Source organism: Hyperolius riggenbachi, chromosome 3, assembly GCF_040937935.1.
Source record: "Hyperolius riggenbachi isolate aHypRig1 chromosome 3, aHypRig1.pri, whole genome shotgun sequence".
NCBI classification, from domain to species: Eukaryota; Metazoa; Chordata; class Amphibia; order Anura; family Hyperoliidae; genus Hyperolius; species Hyperolius riggenbachi.
The window spans coordinates 94,398,616-94,411,375 of record NC_090648.1 but is presented as its reverse complement, the minus strand read 5'-3'; the positions used below and the strand labels follow the sequence as shown (position 1 = coordinate 94,411,375).

General features: G+C 44.3%; 1 protein-coding gene across 1 annotated transcript; it reads right to left on the bottom strand.

The window, feature by feature from the left end:
- Nucleotides 1-937: 937 nt before the first annotated feature.
- LOC137562187 (nodal homolog 2-A-like) lies at nucleotides 938-11,947 on the bottom strand. Its single transcript, XM_068273518.1, has 3 exons — nucleotides 11,704-11,947; nucleotides 2,426-3,189; nucleotides 938-1,152 (listed from the first exon to the last, which is right to left on the bottom strand). The coding sequence occupies exons 1-3, from the start codon at nucleotides 11,945-11,947 to the stop codon at nucleotides 1,000-1,002; spliced, it is 1,161 nt and encodes a 386-aa protein (XP_068129619.1). The 3' UTR covers nucleotides 938-999.
- Between the last annotated feature and the right edge of the window lie 813 nt (nucleotides 11,948-12,760).

Sequence of the window (12,760 nt, the reverse complement as noted above, 5' to 3'; positions counted from 1 at the left end):
GTAAACTACGAATGCGTTATTCGCGTCTATTTTTCCACGTACGATTGTATGCATACAAAATTACGCATTGGAAAGGGGAATGTACGCATAGAAGAGTTACTAGTACAAGCATTTGCAGAGGAATTCATGCCTACATTTTTATGCATAATGTCATAAGCGTCCGCATGTACTACGCTACGCGTAATCTACGAAAGGCATACAAAACAAATATTTGATTTTGAAGCCGTAGGTTGGCGAAGCGTAATTGCGTAAAACTACGCGTAGTTCCAGCGTAGCGAAGTTGGCTGACTACGACTATCCCTGGATATTTATATTTTCTCGAATAGATCATTGGAGAGGGGGGGGGGGGGTTGTCTGCATGGCTGATATTGTGGTGAAACCCCTCCGAAAGTGTGATGTCATGACCATGGCCCTGGCAGTTTGCTGTCTGTGAACCTCATTGCATTGTGGGGAATAAGGTCTTTTTCCAGCTGGCAAGCATTATATAGATGGAAGCCCATCTTGTAACCAATATCACATGACTAGTTGAGATGGTGACAATTGGCCAATAAAAGCAGTTTACTGAGGGAGGAAGGGTCGGGCACAATTCAGGAACTCCATAAACGGACACAGGTTGACATTGCGTTTAATACGTTTTAACCAACACTGCTAAGGATAAAGGGAACTGTAATATTTTGTCCATCTGACAATATTATATAGTATGATGTAGTGTATGGCTACTTAGACTGATATTGTCATGAGAATATTAAAAATGATTTCAATGTTTACTTTTTCTTATTCAGGGTTTTAAAGTAAACTTCATCTGAAGGTGATCAGAAGTGTGTGTGATCCTGTAAGAGCTTTGAATTCCACTTTATATAAGTGCTGAAACAAAGGTAAGCTGAACTGGGATTTTAATAACAATATAAAAATATATAATCTCTTTAGATATCTCTTATTTACAGTATTTACAGATGCATTCCTAAGCTAAGATGAAAGTGCGCCTGGGAGAGACAGACGTCAAACACATCCGCAGGCGTCCACCACCATCTCCTCATGGTGCTTCACAGTGACATTGTCTTCTTCAAAGATCAACATGGAGAGCGCGCTCGTCTTCACCGGAATACAGGAGGAACACTCCACCTTCTCTGAATGATACATCTTCAGCAGACTCTGAACAAAATAAGCAAAATAATCAGTGGAGAGCCATATTAATATGGAATAGTCAATGTGCACATTATTTCCATTCTATACATCTACATCATAGGTGTCAAACTCAAGGCCCGAGGGCTAAATGCAGCCCTTCTTGCTATTTTATGTGGCCCTTGAGGGCATCAAATGTGCATCATTGTTTTCAGTAAAAGACTGGTAAAACACACACACCTCCCACCAACATCCTCTCCCCACATTGCAGAGTAGCGGAACAGTAATATTTACCTGCTCCAGTGATGTGGCGGGTCTCTTCTGTTCTTCCCAGCAGCTGCATGCTCTGTGTTTCCATACCTCCAGCTTCCGATCACGTGACATGTATTTTAAGGCCAGAGGTGTGCAGCATAGAGCGTGTGGCTGTCAGAGGTGTCCCGAAGCAGCACTGGAACAGGCAAATCAACCTCCGCTGCAGAAGGGGGAGGAGAAAGCTCCCAGCCCCACCACTCAATTTGAGACAATAAATGTTAATAAACAATTTGGCCTATGACTTAAGATTGTGTTTTAGATTTTGGCCCCTTACGTGATTTGAGTTTGACACCCGTGATCTACAAGATGCTGTAGCACTTCCTTATGTTATTTTACATATATTTAAATTTTATAGTAACTGCTTCCGGACTGGGCTAATTGAAATCTATGACCTGTTTGAGACCTGCTATCCGTCCCAGGGCATAGATTTCAATTACTGCACTGATTGCGGTGCTCTGATGCCGCTGCCACCCACTCGTTCTGCCGTCGCTATGACAGCAGAGCTCCATGAGTTGGTCAGGAGCCGATTTGTGAGCCAATCACATTGGCTCACAGTGATCACAGGCTCAGGAACCAATGAAATTGGATCCTGACCACCAGCTCACAAAGCTCTGCTGTCACACTGACGGCAGAGCGAGTAGGCTTATCAAGTATACAATCATCAGCTGGATCCTGCACTCGTACAAAGAAAAGCAGCCATGCGCACTGAACACATTGTCCTTGTACGAGTGCAGGATCTGGCTCCCGTGGGGCTGATGATTGAAGGATATATACCTTGATTGAGGGGTCTATGATGAATCTGATACATTGGGATTGATTTTTCAGTTTTTTGTTGATTGCCCTACAACAAAGTTGATCGCTTAAGCACCTAATGGAAAATTTAAAAGGTCCTTTCTTGACCTTGCATTTTTGTATTTACCTGATCAAACATACATAAAAAAATTCTGTAACCTTTATCAAATTAAAAAAAAGGATAGTGTTTAATAGTTACCTTCATATAGGCATGATTTGTTGGCTTGAATGTCTCACTCAGTGGAACTGGACAGGTCCCCTCACATCTGTAAGCGTTGTACCTGCGTGGGTAAATTATGCGATTTCCCCATTCAATCTTTTCAAACTCCACCCACATGTCCACCCTTCTGCAATGGCCTGGTCCAACGTCTATTGCTTGTGGTAGGAAGTTGTTGAGGTTAATGCTATATCTTGACTTATGGTCCCTCCGAAATCTCCGTACATTAGCTATATTAATTGTATTCTCTGTTACGATGTACTTTGAGGACTGAACAATCTTGATGAGGCTGAGGGAATGGCTGGGGGTCTTCTCTCGAGCAAACACAACTAGCATCACCTTCTCCGATGAGTAATGCGCAGTAGACAACGGATCTATGTTTTGTTGCTGAAGTTGCTCAGGCTCTCTGATGTTGCTATATTCTGTATACCATTCTGTCATGTCCTCTGCTGCTATATAATCTGAGTGTAAGGATGGCTTCCAGTGGAATATGGAGTGCTGGAGAAGTCTGGTTAAGTTGAAGATCTTCCAAGAATTTCCTGCCGTCGCCGAAGGGTTAGTCTTGAAAGATGACATGAAGAACATGTCTTTACCATCTTTGGAATGAAAAATATCTACAGTAATGTTGTGTGCCCTCCTGAAGGAAGGAAGACCAACTCTGAGTTCCACCAGCTTCAGCTCAGTGTTCCTGGAGATGGAGGTCATGTCAAACGACAACCTCCAATGGTTCCCTGCTGCAGTGCAACCTAGTGTAAAAAAAAAAAGGAACAGGTAAGTACATGTGAACTTACAAATCTCTGCATTTCTAAAGCAACGCTAAAATTATTTTGTAACTTTTAAGCAAACTCAAGGTAAACAGTTTGAGTGCACAAAATCTGATACTTACCTATGAAGATCCACCAGGGTCTCCCCGTGTCTTTGAGTCTACTGTCACTGCCCAGGACCCTCTAGAAGTTTGCATGTGCGCTCCACACTGTGAGCTCTGTCGTGCTGCACCCACACGAGCACGGAGCACAGCTGCGCCTGCGCAGTAGCACGGAGCCGCTTGTGGACAAGGAGCTTCGGCTTACTGTGCAGGTGCAGCCGTACTCACGCAGGTGCTCAATGATTTGTACACAGCGGGGAGCGCGACCACAATAACATCTGACAAGCTCTTGTTGAATATATTCCAGGGGCTCGTTCATGGCAATGGTGGTCTCCATCTTCATAGGCAAGTATCTATTTTTTTGCGTTAGGCTCAGCACGGTGGCGTAGTGGCTAGCACTCTTGCCTTGCAGCGCTGGGTCCTCGGTTCAAATCCCAACCAGGTCAACATCTGCAAGGAGTTTGTATGTTCTCCCCGTGTCTGTGTGGGTTTCCGCCAGGCACCCCGGTTTCCTCCCACATCCCAAAAAACTTACAGATAAGTTAATTAGCTTCCCCCTAAATTGGCCCTAGACTACGATACATGCACTACACGATGTAGACATATGACTATGGCAGGGATTAGATTGTGAATGTGAGCCCTTCTTAAGGAACAGTTAGTGACAAGACAGTATACTCTGTACAGTGCTGGGAAATATGTTGGCGCTATATAAATACTTAAATAAATAAATAGATGCGCTCGGGTACACTTTAAATTGACAATTATAACACCACTCCATTGAGACCATAAGCAATAAATAAAAGCATGTTGACCATTTCAATCAAGTGCTGAATGCAACATGTTGGTTAAAATGAATAATAGAATTTTAACATTTCTAGTGCCCTAAGGGCCCATTCACACATGTAATCGCGGTAGTGATTTTCCCGCGATTCACGTGGAAAAAATCACTGGACACTGCGGCGGTGTTGGAGCGATCGCGATTAGCACGCTAATCACGATCGCTAATCGCGGAATGCTCGTCGCCGGCAAACCGCTACATGCAGCGCGGGTGCAGTTATCGCCAACCGCAGCAGTGGGAACACTAAAGATGGCTACAATGTGTAGCGGGTTTGACAAAACCGCTAGCGGTTTGCCCTGAGCGGGAATCGCGTGATTCCCGCTCAGGTGAGAATGGGCCCTAACACTAACCTGCTTGCCATGGTAACCTTACTTCCTGAAGTGGAATTACTTAATTTAATTTTATCTGAACTCCAGGGTTCTGTGAAATGCAGACATCAAACCAACAAGCGTGGATTCCGGTAATACCTTCAATGACTAACTGTTCATGGTTTATTGCGAGATTTCAAAACATTAAAGGAATACTGTAGGGGGTCGGGGGAAAATGAGTTGAACTTACCAGGGGCTTCTAATGGTCCCCCACAGACATCCTGTGCCCGCGCAGCCACTCACTGATGCTCTGGCCCCACCTCCGGTTCACTTCTGGAATTTCAGACTTTAAAGTTTGAAAATCATTTTTGCCTGTGTTGCCATGTCCTCGTTCCTGCTAACGTCACCAGGAGTGTACTGCGCAGGCAAAGACCATACTGGGCCTATGCTCCTGGTGACATCAGCGGGAGCGAGCACACGGCAATGCAGGCGCAGTGGTTTTCAGACTTTAAAGTCTGAAATTCCAGAAGTAAACCGGAGGCGGGGCCTGAGCATCGGTGAGTGGCTGCGCGGGCACAGGATGTCTGCGGGGGACCATTAGAAGTCCCGGGTAAGTTCAACTCATTTTCCCCCGACCCCTCCCCCCCCCCCCCCCCCCCCCCCAATATTTCTTTAAGTCTCTTCTTTAGGCATTATACAGTACTGGTTCAGAACTGGTTGGCCACGTGTGTACAAGCCATTTGTACTTGTTTTGAATGTGGCCATATCGTGCAGTGTGCAATAGGGCCTCTAAAAAGTTTGAAAAACAAATTATTAATGGCAACTTATTATTATTATTATTAATGATTAGGACATTTTTTGTGTAAGTGATAGAAGGTTCTGCATAAGATACTTGATAACATTTTATTCAACCTTTTAACCGCAGACTGTGGAAAAAAAACTCTACTGGATTTCACAGAACTTAATAAAGTCCCAACACTCTATTGGAATCTGTGCCAAATACACATCTGCAGACATAACAAAAACTGTTTAGCCAAATGTCAGAGAGGGGGGCTGCCTATTGAGCCCACTGCAAACTCTGTACATCCAGGTCTGCATCTGAATACACAAACCCTGACAATGCAAGGAGTGCTTAGCACCCTCTGTCTACACAGCACAGCCTGCCAGACAGCCATTCATCAACCTGCTGCAGGAGGAGGATAAATAAATACCCACAACAGAGGAGCAATTACACATCCTGATCGCACTATTCCCACTCCTAACTGCTGAGCACATGTACTGATCTGTCTGCTAATTTACCTGTGAATTGATGAACTGTAGCTACATGGCAGTGTACCCGAGACCAGCAAGTATGGCAGATTTATACTTACCTGGGGCTTCCTCTAGCCCAGGCATGGGCAAACTTGGCCCTCCAGTTGTTAAGGAACTACACAAGTCCCACAATGCATTTACCTTTATGAGTCATGACTGTGGCTGTAAGACTCCTGCAATGCATTGTGGAGCTTGTAGTTCCTTAACAGCTGGAGGGCCAAGTTCGCCCATGCCTGCTCTAGCCCCTATGAGGTGCAATTGCTCCTTTACTGTCCTCACCAGCCACTCCGTTGTCCTGGAATCAGCCTTGGTGTTCCGGCCAGTCGTGCCCAGTCATGGGCTTCTGCGCATGCGTGGCTTGGTCGAGCGCACTGACAAGCATTCTGTGCCTGCAGGCGCAGAACACTTCCTGGCACGGGAGCAGGCCACGTGCACGCAGCCAGGCCGTGCATGCGCAGTGGAGCGCGACCGTCCTGATTACCAGGGCTGATTCCAGAACAACTGAGTGTCTAGTGAGGACGGTGAAGAAGCAAGCGCACTTCATGGAGCTAGAGGAAGCCCCGAGTAAGTATAAATATGCCGTCATTGCTTATTTCAGGTATTATTATTATTATGTATTTATATAGCGCTGGCATCTTCAGCAGCACTATGCAGAGAAGATATTTACTTGTCCCTAATCGAGTGCCCGGGGGAAACCCAGATACAGACGCAGACACAGGGAAAACTCTCTCTCTCTCTCCCTCTCTCCTGATTTTGTATAATCATTTGTAATTTTGCATACATTTTCACGTAATTGTCACATAATTTTGTGCAGACTTTGGCGGTGGATAGCAAAGCAGCTACATGCTGTTGTCACCAAAATTGCTACACATGAGTAGTGGAACAAAAATGTGCCTTCTTAAAGAGAGACTGAAGCGAGAATAAATCTCGCTTCAGACCTCATAGATAGCAGGGGCACGTGTGCCCCTGCTAAACCGCCGCTATCCCGCGGCTAAACGAGGGTCCCTGATCCCCCAAATCCCCTCCGAACAGCGGGGGAGCGCTTCCTGGTTGGGGCAGGGCTAACTGCCGCAGCCCTACCCCACACGCGTCTGTCAGATGCGTATCTCCGCCTCTCTCTTCCGCCCCTCTTAGTCTTCCTTCACTGAGGGGCGGGGGAGAGGCGGCGATGCGCCGCTGATAGACGCGACTGGAGGCAGGGCTGCAGCCGTTAGCCCTGCCTCCAGGAGCGACCAAGTCTGCGACCAAGTGTTGCAGTGGTGGGTTTGGGGGTGAAGGGACCCCCGTTAAGCCGAGGGATAGCGGCAGTTTAGCAGGGGCACATATGCCCCTGCTAACTATGAGCTCTGAAGCGAGATTTATTCTCACTTCAGAGTCTCTTTAAAATAGGAGGAATTTGCGATAATTCAGGTTGGAGTGAGCATATTCAGCAGTGATGCATTGTGGGAGACATCATATGCTCACAGCTTACATAAACATATGAGAAGTGGGCAAAAGTTACAAAAATTATTATTTCAAAAAGACCCTGAAGTTTTTGAGACAATTGATCTAAAAAATGCAAAGAAAAATGGTTTTTAAACTCAGAAAAACGACAATTTAAAAACCATCTTCTTTGCATTTTTAAAATCGATTTTTTTGAAACAGTCTTTTTTTTTTTTTTTTTTGACTGCAGCTCTCAAGTGCTTTAAGTCCGACAGGATGACCTCACTATTGTGTCTTGGAATGCATTATACATTTTATTTATCATGTTACTTTTGTCACTGTAATTACCAATTCTGTGTTTTGTATTGAGTCTGTATATTAGTGTACACCATTGTCTGTACTATTATGTACCCCATGTTTGTTTCTTACTTTCTACAGTGCAGCGGAATATGTTGGCGCTATATAAATTAAAAATGGGCTGGGCTGTTTTTAAGCATAGACAAGCCAGGCAGATGCATGGAGTGACAGCTGCTTGAGGGGGCCACCAAGTAGCTATTTTTAGCAGCACGGTGGCATAATGGTTAGCGCTTTCACCTTGCGGCGCTGGGTTCCTGGTTCGAATCCCAGGCAGGGCACTGTCTGCATGGAGTTTGTATGATCTCCCCATATCTGCGTGGGTTTCCTCCAACATCCCAGAAATATACAGATACGTTAATTGGCTCCCCTCTAAATTTACCCTAAACTGCAAAACATACGCTACACAATACAAACATAGACATAGGACTATGGTAAGGACTAGATTGTGAGCCCCTCTGAGGGACAGTTAGTGACAAGACAATATACTCTGTACAGCGCTGCAAAATATATCAACGCTATATAAATAAGATATAATAAGAGGTAATAAGTTAGATAATAAGAAAGATTGTGCTTTATGCATTTCTTATATACAACTGTTAGCAACATTAAGACATGAATGAATATTAATTTTAACACCTAATTGGGCACTATGATTAACATAACAACGGTTGCCTGAATAGCATAGCAATGTATGGCAGGCCAGGTGCTATTCATGAGCTGTTGGATTTGGTCTGTATTGATTCCTGCACCTCTTCTGGATTTCCAGGACAATATTCCAACCTATAATGAACCAGGCTTCACACAATCAAATGGCTGCATACCTAGCTTAAAAGAATTCCGAGGTGAGGCACACACATTGATACCAGAGGCAAATCGTCAGTGAAAAATTGGCACTATATGTGTGTGCAGATGCTTACCGTACCGTACTTCCCTCGTGCCAGCGTCTCCCTCCATTGTTGAGTAAAAGGTCCCATTATCCAGGTTGGTGCAGTTGACGCCCTTTAAACTGAATATACTACGCTTCACATGCGCAGTATGTCAGGTTGGCAGCCCTGTGACTGAGCTCCCATAGAAGGAGTCGCCTGGGGAGCGCGGTCACAGGGCTGCTGCCCTAACATACTGCGCATGTGCAGCGTAGTATATTAGGGTCAAGGGTGCCGACCAGTTTTCACTGACAGTTCACCTCGGGGTATCCTGTGTTCCCTCACAGACTTCTAGGGGCTGGAAGAAACCCCAGGTAAGTAAATGTTAATGTGTGAGCCTCACCTCGAAATAATAAATTTATAGGAAGGATTTGCAGTGTTGGTTGAATTAGAGTAAGCCAGTGAGGTGGTGTATCAAGCTAGTGATATTGCATATATCCTATAATTTAATGCATCCAGTATGCTACAACTGGTTAAGGAGGGGGCAAGCAACGGTTTCCTTATCTTGGGTGCCAAAATATCCAGAAATGGCCCTGCAACATGCCATCACATACGCCACATGATACTATCGCATACAGGATTCATTCTGACTAAGGCTCAAAAGCCGAAGGCTTACTATATTTTTAAGTTAGCCAATAAATTGAATCATCCTGATTTAAAACTTCTTGCTAATATTATCACATGTCACATCATGCTACTATCATCATACATATCGCATCATACTATTGTCATAAATGTCATATCACACTACTGTCCCATATATCATATCGCACGACTATCACATGGCATCATACTTTCACATGTGTCACACTACTGTTACATATGGCATGCCATCACATATGTCGCATCATACATCTATCACGTCACATCACACTACTTTCTCATATGTCATATCATGTTGCTATCACATATGTATCAGATTCTCCTATCACCAGTCATATCATACTTAAGATACATACCTCCCCAACTGGGGCCGGCGCTGCTATAGAGGCAAAGGGGGATATTGCCTAAGGGCCCCCGACCTCTGCAGGGGCCCCCGACAACCCTGCCAAATGCTACTCTCCCTGCACTGCTCACCACCCCCCTGCTTGTGTAGCAGCAGCAGTAATTGCTCACCTCTGTCAGCGGGTGGCAGCTGCACAGTCCGTGCACTCTTAGCCACGCTGTCTCGAGCTGGGTTATGTGTAAACATGCGCCGGGTCATAGATTAGGAGGCAGACAGCGTGGCTAAGGGCTGGTTCACACGTTTAGACGCTAGCTTTTGAAGGCTTTTAGGAAGTGTTCAAGGCTAGCAATTCTGGTCTCTGCTATTGTTCCCTGGCGTTTACCGCCTCTGAAAGCAACATGTTGCTTTCGAGACTAGATGCAATGCCGGGATCTACCACCAGGCTTTAATGAAAGCCTGCAAAAGCCAGCTCTAAACGCTCCTATTCACTTGAATGGGACGGCAGTAGATCCCAAAAACCGGCGCATCTGAAACGCTGCGTTAAATGCCACAAAAACACCCGTGTGAACCAGCCCTAAAGGTGCGTACACACGCACGACAGCAGCCAATGACGAGTCCGTCGGCACCTCCCGCTGGGCGGGTTTCCAGCAGACTGTAGTTCGTGTGTACGCACTGTCGGCGGACTGATAAGGCTGTTCCTGAACGATCCGCCCGGCGTTCAGGAACAGCCTTATCAGTCCGCCGACAGTGCGTACACACGAACTACAGTCTGCTGGAAACCCGCCCAGCGGGAGGTGCCGACGGACCCGTCGTTGGCTGCTGTCGTGCGTGTGTACGCACCTTTAGAGTGCACAGAGTGTAGAACCACCGCCTGCCGGGACAGGTGAGTATTTACTGCTGCATCTACTTCAGCTTGCCCCAGGACCCCTTAAACAGCCCTGCTCCCAACTTCTTAAGTTAAGCAAGAGGGAAGCTTTAAGACACACCCCTGCCACACCCAGCCACACCCCTAGTCATGCATATCACAAAAAAATCATAAGCAAACAATTTAGTTTTATCATTAAATCACACTGGATTTTATTTAATATTAACATTTTAAAGTAAGGAATATAATAATTTAAAGGATGAGAATAAAGTACCGGTATATAGTCAATTTAAAGCATTTTTCGAGAGAAAAATACATATATTTGCACAGATCTGTACATCATACCTGAAAGCTCCCAACTGTCCTTTTTTCAGAGGGGCAGTCCCTCTTTCTTCCTCATTTGTTCCTCTTTCAGGGCTCATGTACAGATCTGCATAAATATATGTATTTTTCTATTGAAAATTGTGTTTAGTATATTCTAAATGTTATTTCTATCATTTAAATTGATATATTTTTTATGATGGAGAACTAATGATAATAGAAAGGACCAGTGTGGTTTGAATTATAAAACTGCGTCTTTTGATTTTAAATTCTTACTGGTATCAGTGACTAGGAGTGTAGTCGGGGTATGTGACTGCGGTCTTAAAGGCTCTTTCTTATCTCAAAACGTTGGGAGGTATGATGAACATAATACTATCACATACATCTTACAATACTACAGAAAATACTTGAAAAATTTGAATATCATGCAAAAGTCCATCTATTTCAGTAATTCAACCTAAAAGGTGAAACTAATACACGAAATAGGAACCCTTTGTACGTGTTTTGGATGAATTAGCATCTGACACTTTAGGCCTAGAATACTGAACATTTTCACAATATTCTAATGGTCTGAGTCTTTGATTTTGGGGTTCTCATAAGCTGTAAAGCCATAATCATCAACATTATAACACATAAAGGCTTGAAATATCTGGCTTTGCATGTAATGAGTCTATTTCGTATATTAGTTTCACTTTTTAAGTTGAATGACTGAAATAAATAAACTTTTGAACGATATTCTAATTTTGGGGGTTTCACCTTGTATTACATATATGTCACCTGATCATATTACTATCTCATATGTCACTTTATACTATCACATACAGTATGTCACACTAACTTATCTCTCATATGTCACATCATACCATCACATATGACTCATCCTTCTATCAAATGGTTCACATCATAGTATTACATCATTTTGCATACACATTACAGGTGAAACTCAAAAAATTAGAATATCGTGCAAAAGTCCATTTATTGATACAAATTCAGCGAAGCTAAACGGCAAATGGCTGATCTCATGGAGATAATGATTTTTTTGATGGGTCGTTTCATAATCCGCCAGTGAATGGCTAGTTGTACGAAAGAGAGAGAAGGACTTACTCTTGGCGAAGAAGCTCAGCACTGTGTTAGATTCCTGCAGGGCGGGGTGTTCCATGCCAGCGATGTCCGTTCCGTTCCCAGAAAACAGTGACTGATAAAGTTTCATCATATAGATGGGGTACTTCATCCTGTGGGAATGCAGCTTGCTGTACAAGGCATCCTGTAATCCATTCTGTTCTGTCCGAGGAAAGGCCACGACTGTGGAAATCACTGCCAAGTACATCAGGCTGCCCTGCAGAATCATGTTGGTGGCTGTCCTGGGCTTTTACAAGAAGAAATCTGAAGTGCTGTCCAGAAATGAGATTTATATAGAGCTGCAGGTACATCGCACCTATGGCCTTCACACCTCCAGTCATTTCAATGAGCCCTTCAGGACAATCCACCAGCCAGTCTGATCTATTGCCCAGCTAATCACTCCCTACTGTTAAGCAAACATCCAGTTTCTGTGACCTCTCTCCTCATTGGATCATTCATGTCTTGGTCACTATAATAAGGAATATTGATAAATGAGGCAACCTGAGAGTCCGAGGGGGAGAATTAGAGAAGATTAGTTTGGGTGTTTGTGATAATCCATTAATCCAATGATTGCCATGTTACATGGGTATTACTAGTTTCAGGTAACTTATCATAATTGTTTACAAATCTACAGGCTTGAAGTGAAACTCCCCTGTTACTGAGAAAAAGGGAAAACCCTTCAACCTCATTGCACACTCTAAATCGTGAAACACAGAGGAAAATGCAGACGTAACACAATCTCTGTCTGCTTGCCTTTCATCGAGAATTGGATTGCACTAGTGGACAACACACCCACTGCATTGCTGTCCTTGTGATTGGCAAACCGCATGCATTATGAGAATTAAATCGCAACCATTGCAAAATGACCCTGAGGCCCTGTTCACAGTGTTCAGTTGCATTGCAGAAAAATTGTGCATGTCAACTCACTGGCCATACAATTCTACAGACCTGTTCTCATTAACGGATTGCGTTATTGTAACTTGCTGCATGCCGGCTTTGTATTAAAGTGCATGGGCAGCCTCCATTGCAGTTCACGGTCATT

What these genes read in the sequence shown, in the direction of transcription:
- LOC137562187 (XM_068273518.1), bottom strand. Translation starts at nt 11,947, where the DNA reads ATGATTCTGCAGGGCAGCCTGATGTACTTGGCAGTGATTTCCACAGTC. An exon ending in GCTGAGCTTCTTCGCCAAGA is followed by an intron (nt 3,190 to 11,703) that starts GTAAGTCCTTCT and finishes TTTTTACACTAG; the next exon opens with GTTGCACTGCAGCAGGGAAC. An exon ending in CAAATCATGCCTATATGAAG is followed by an intron (nt 1,153 to 2,425) that starts GTAACTATTAAA and finishes TATTTTGTTCAG; the next exon opens with AGTCTGCTGAAGATGTATCA.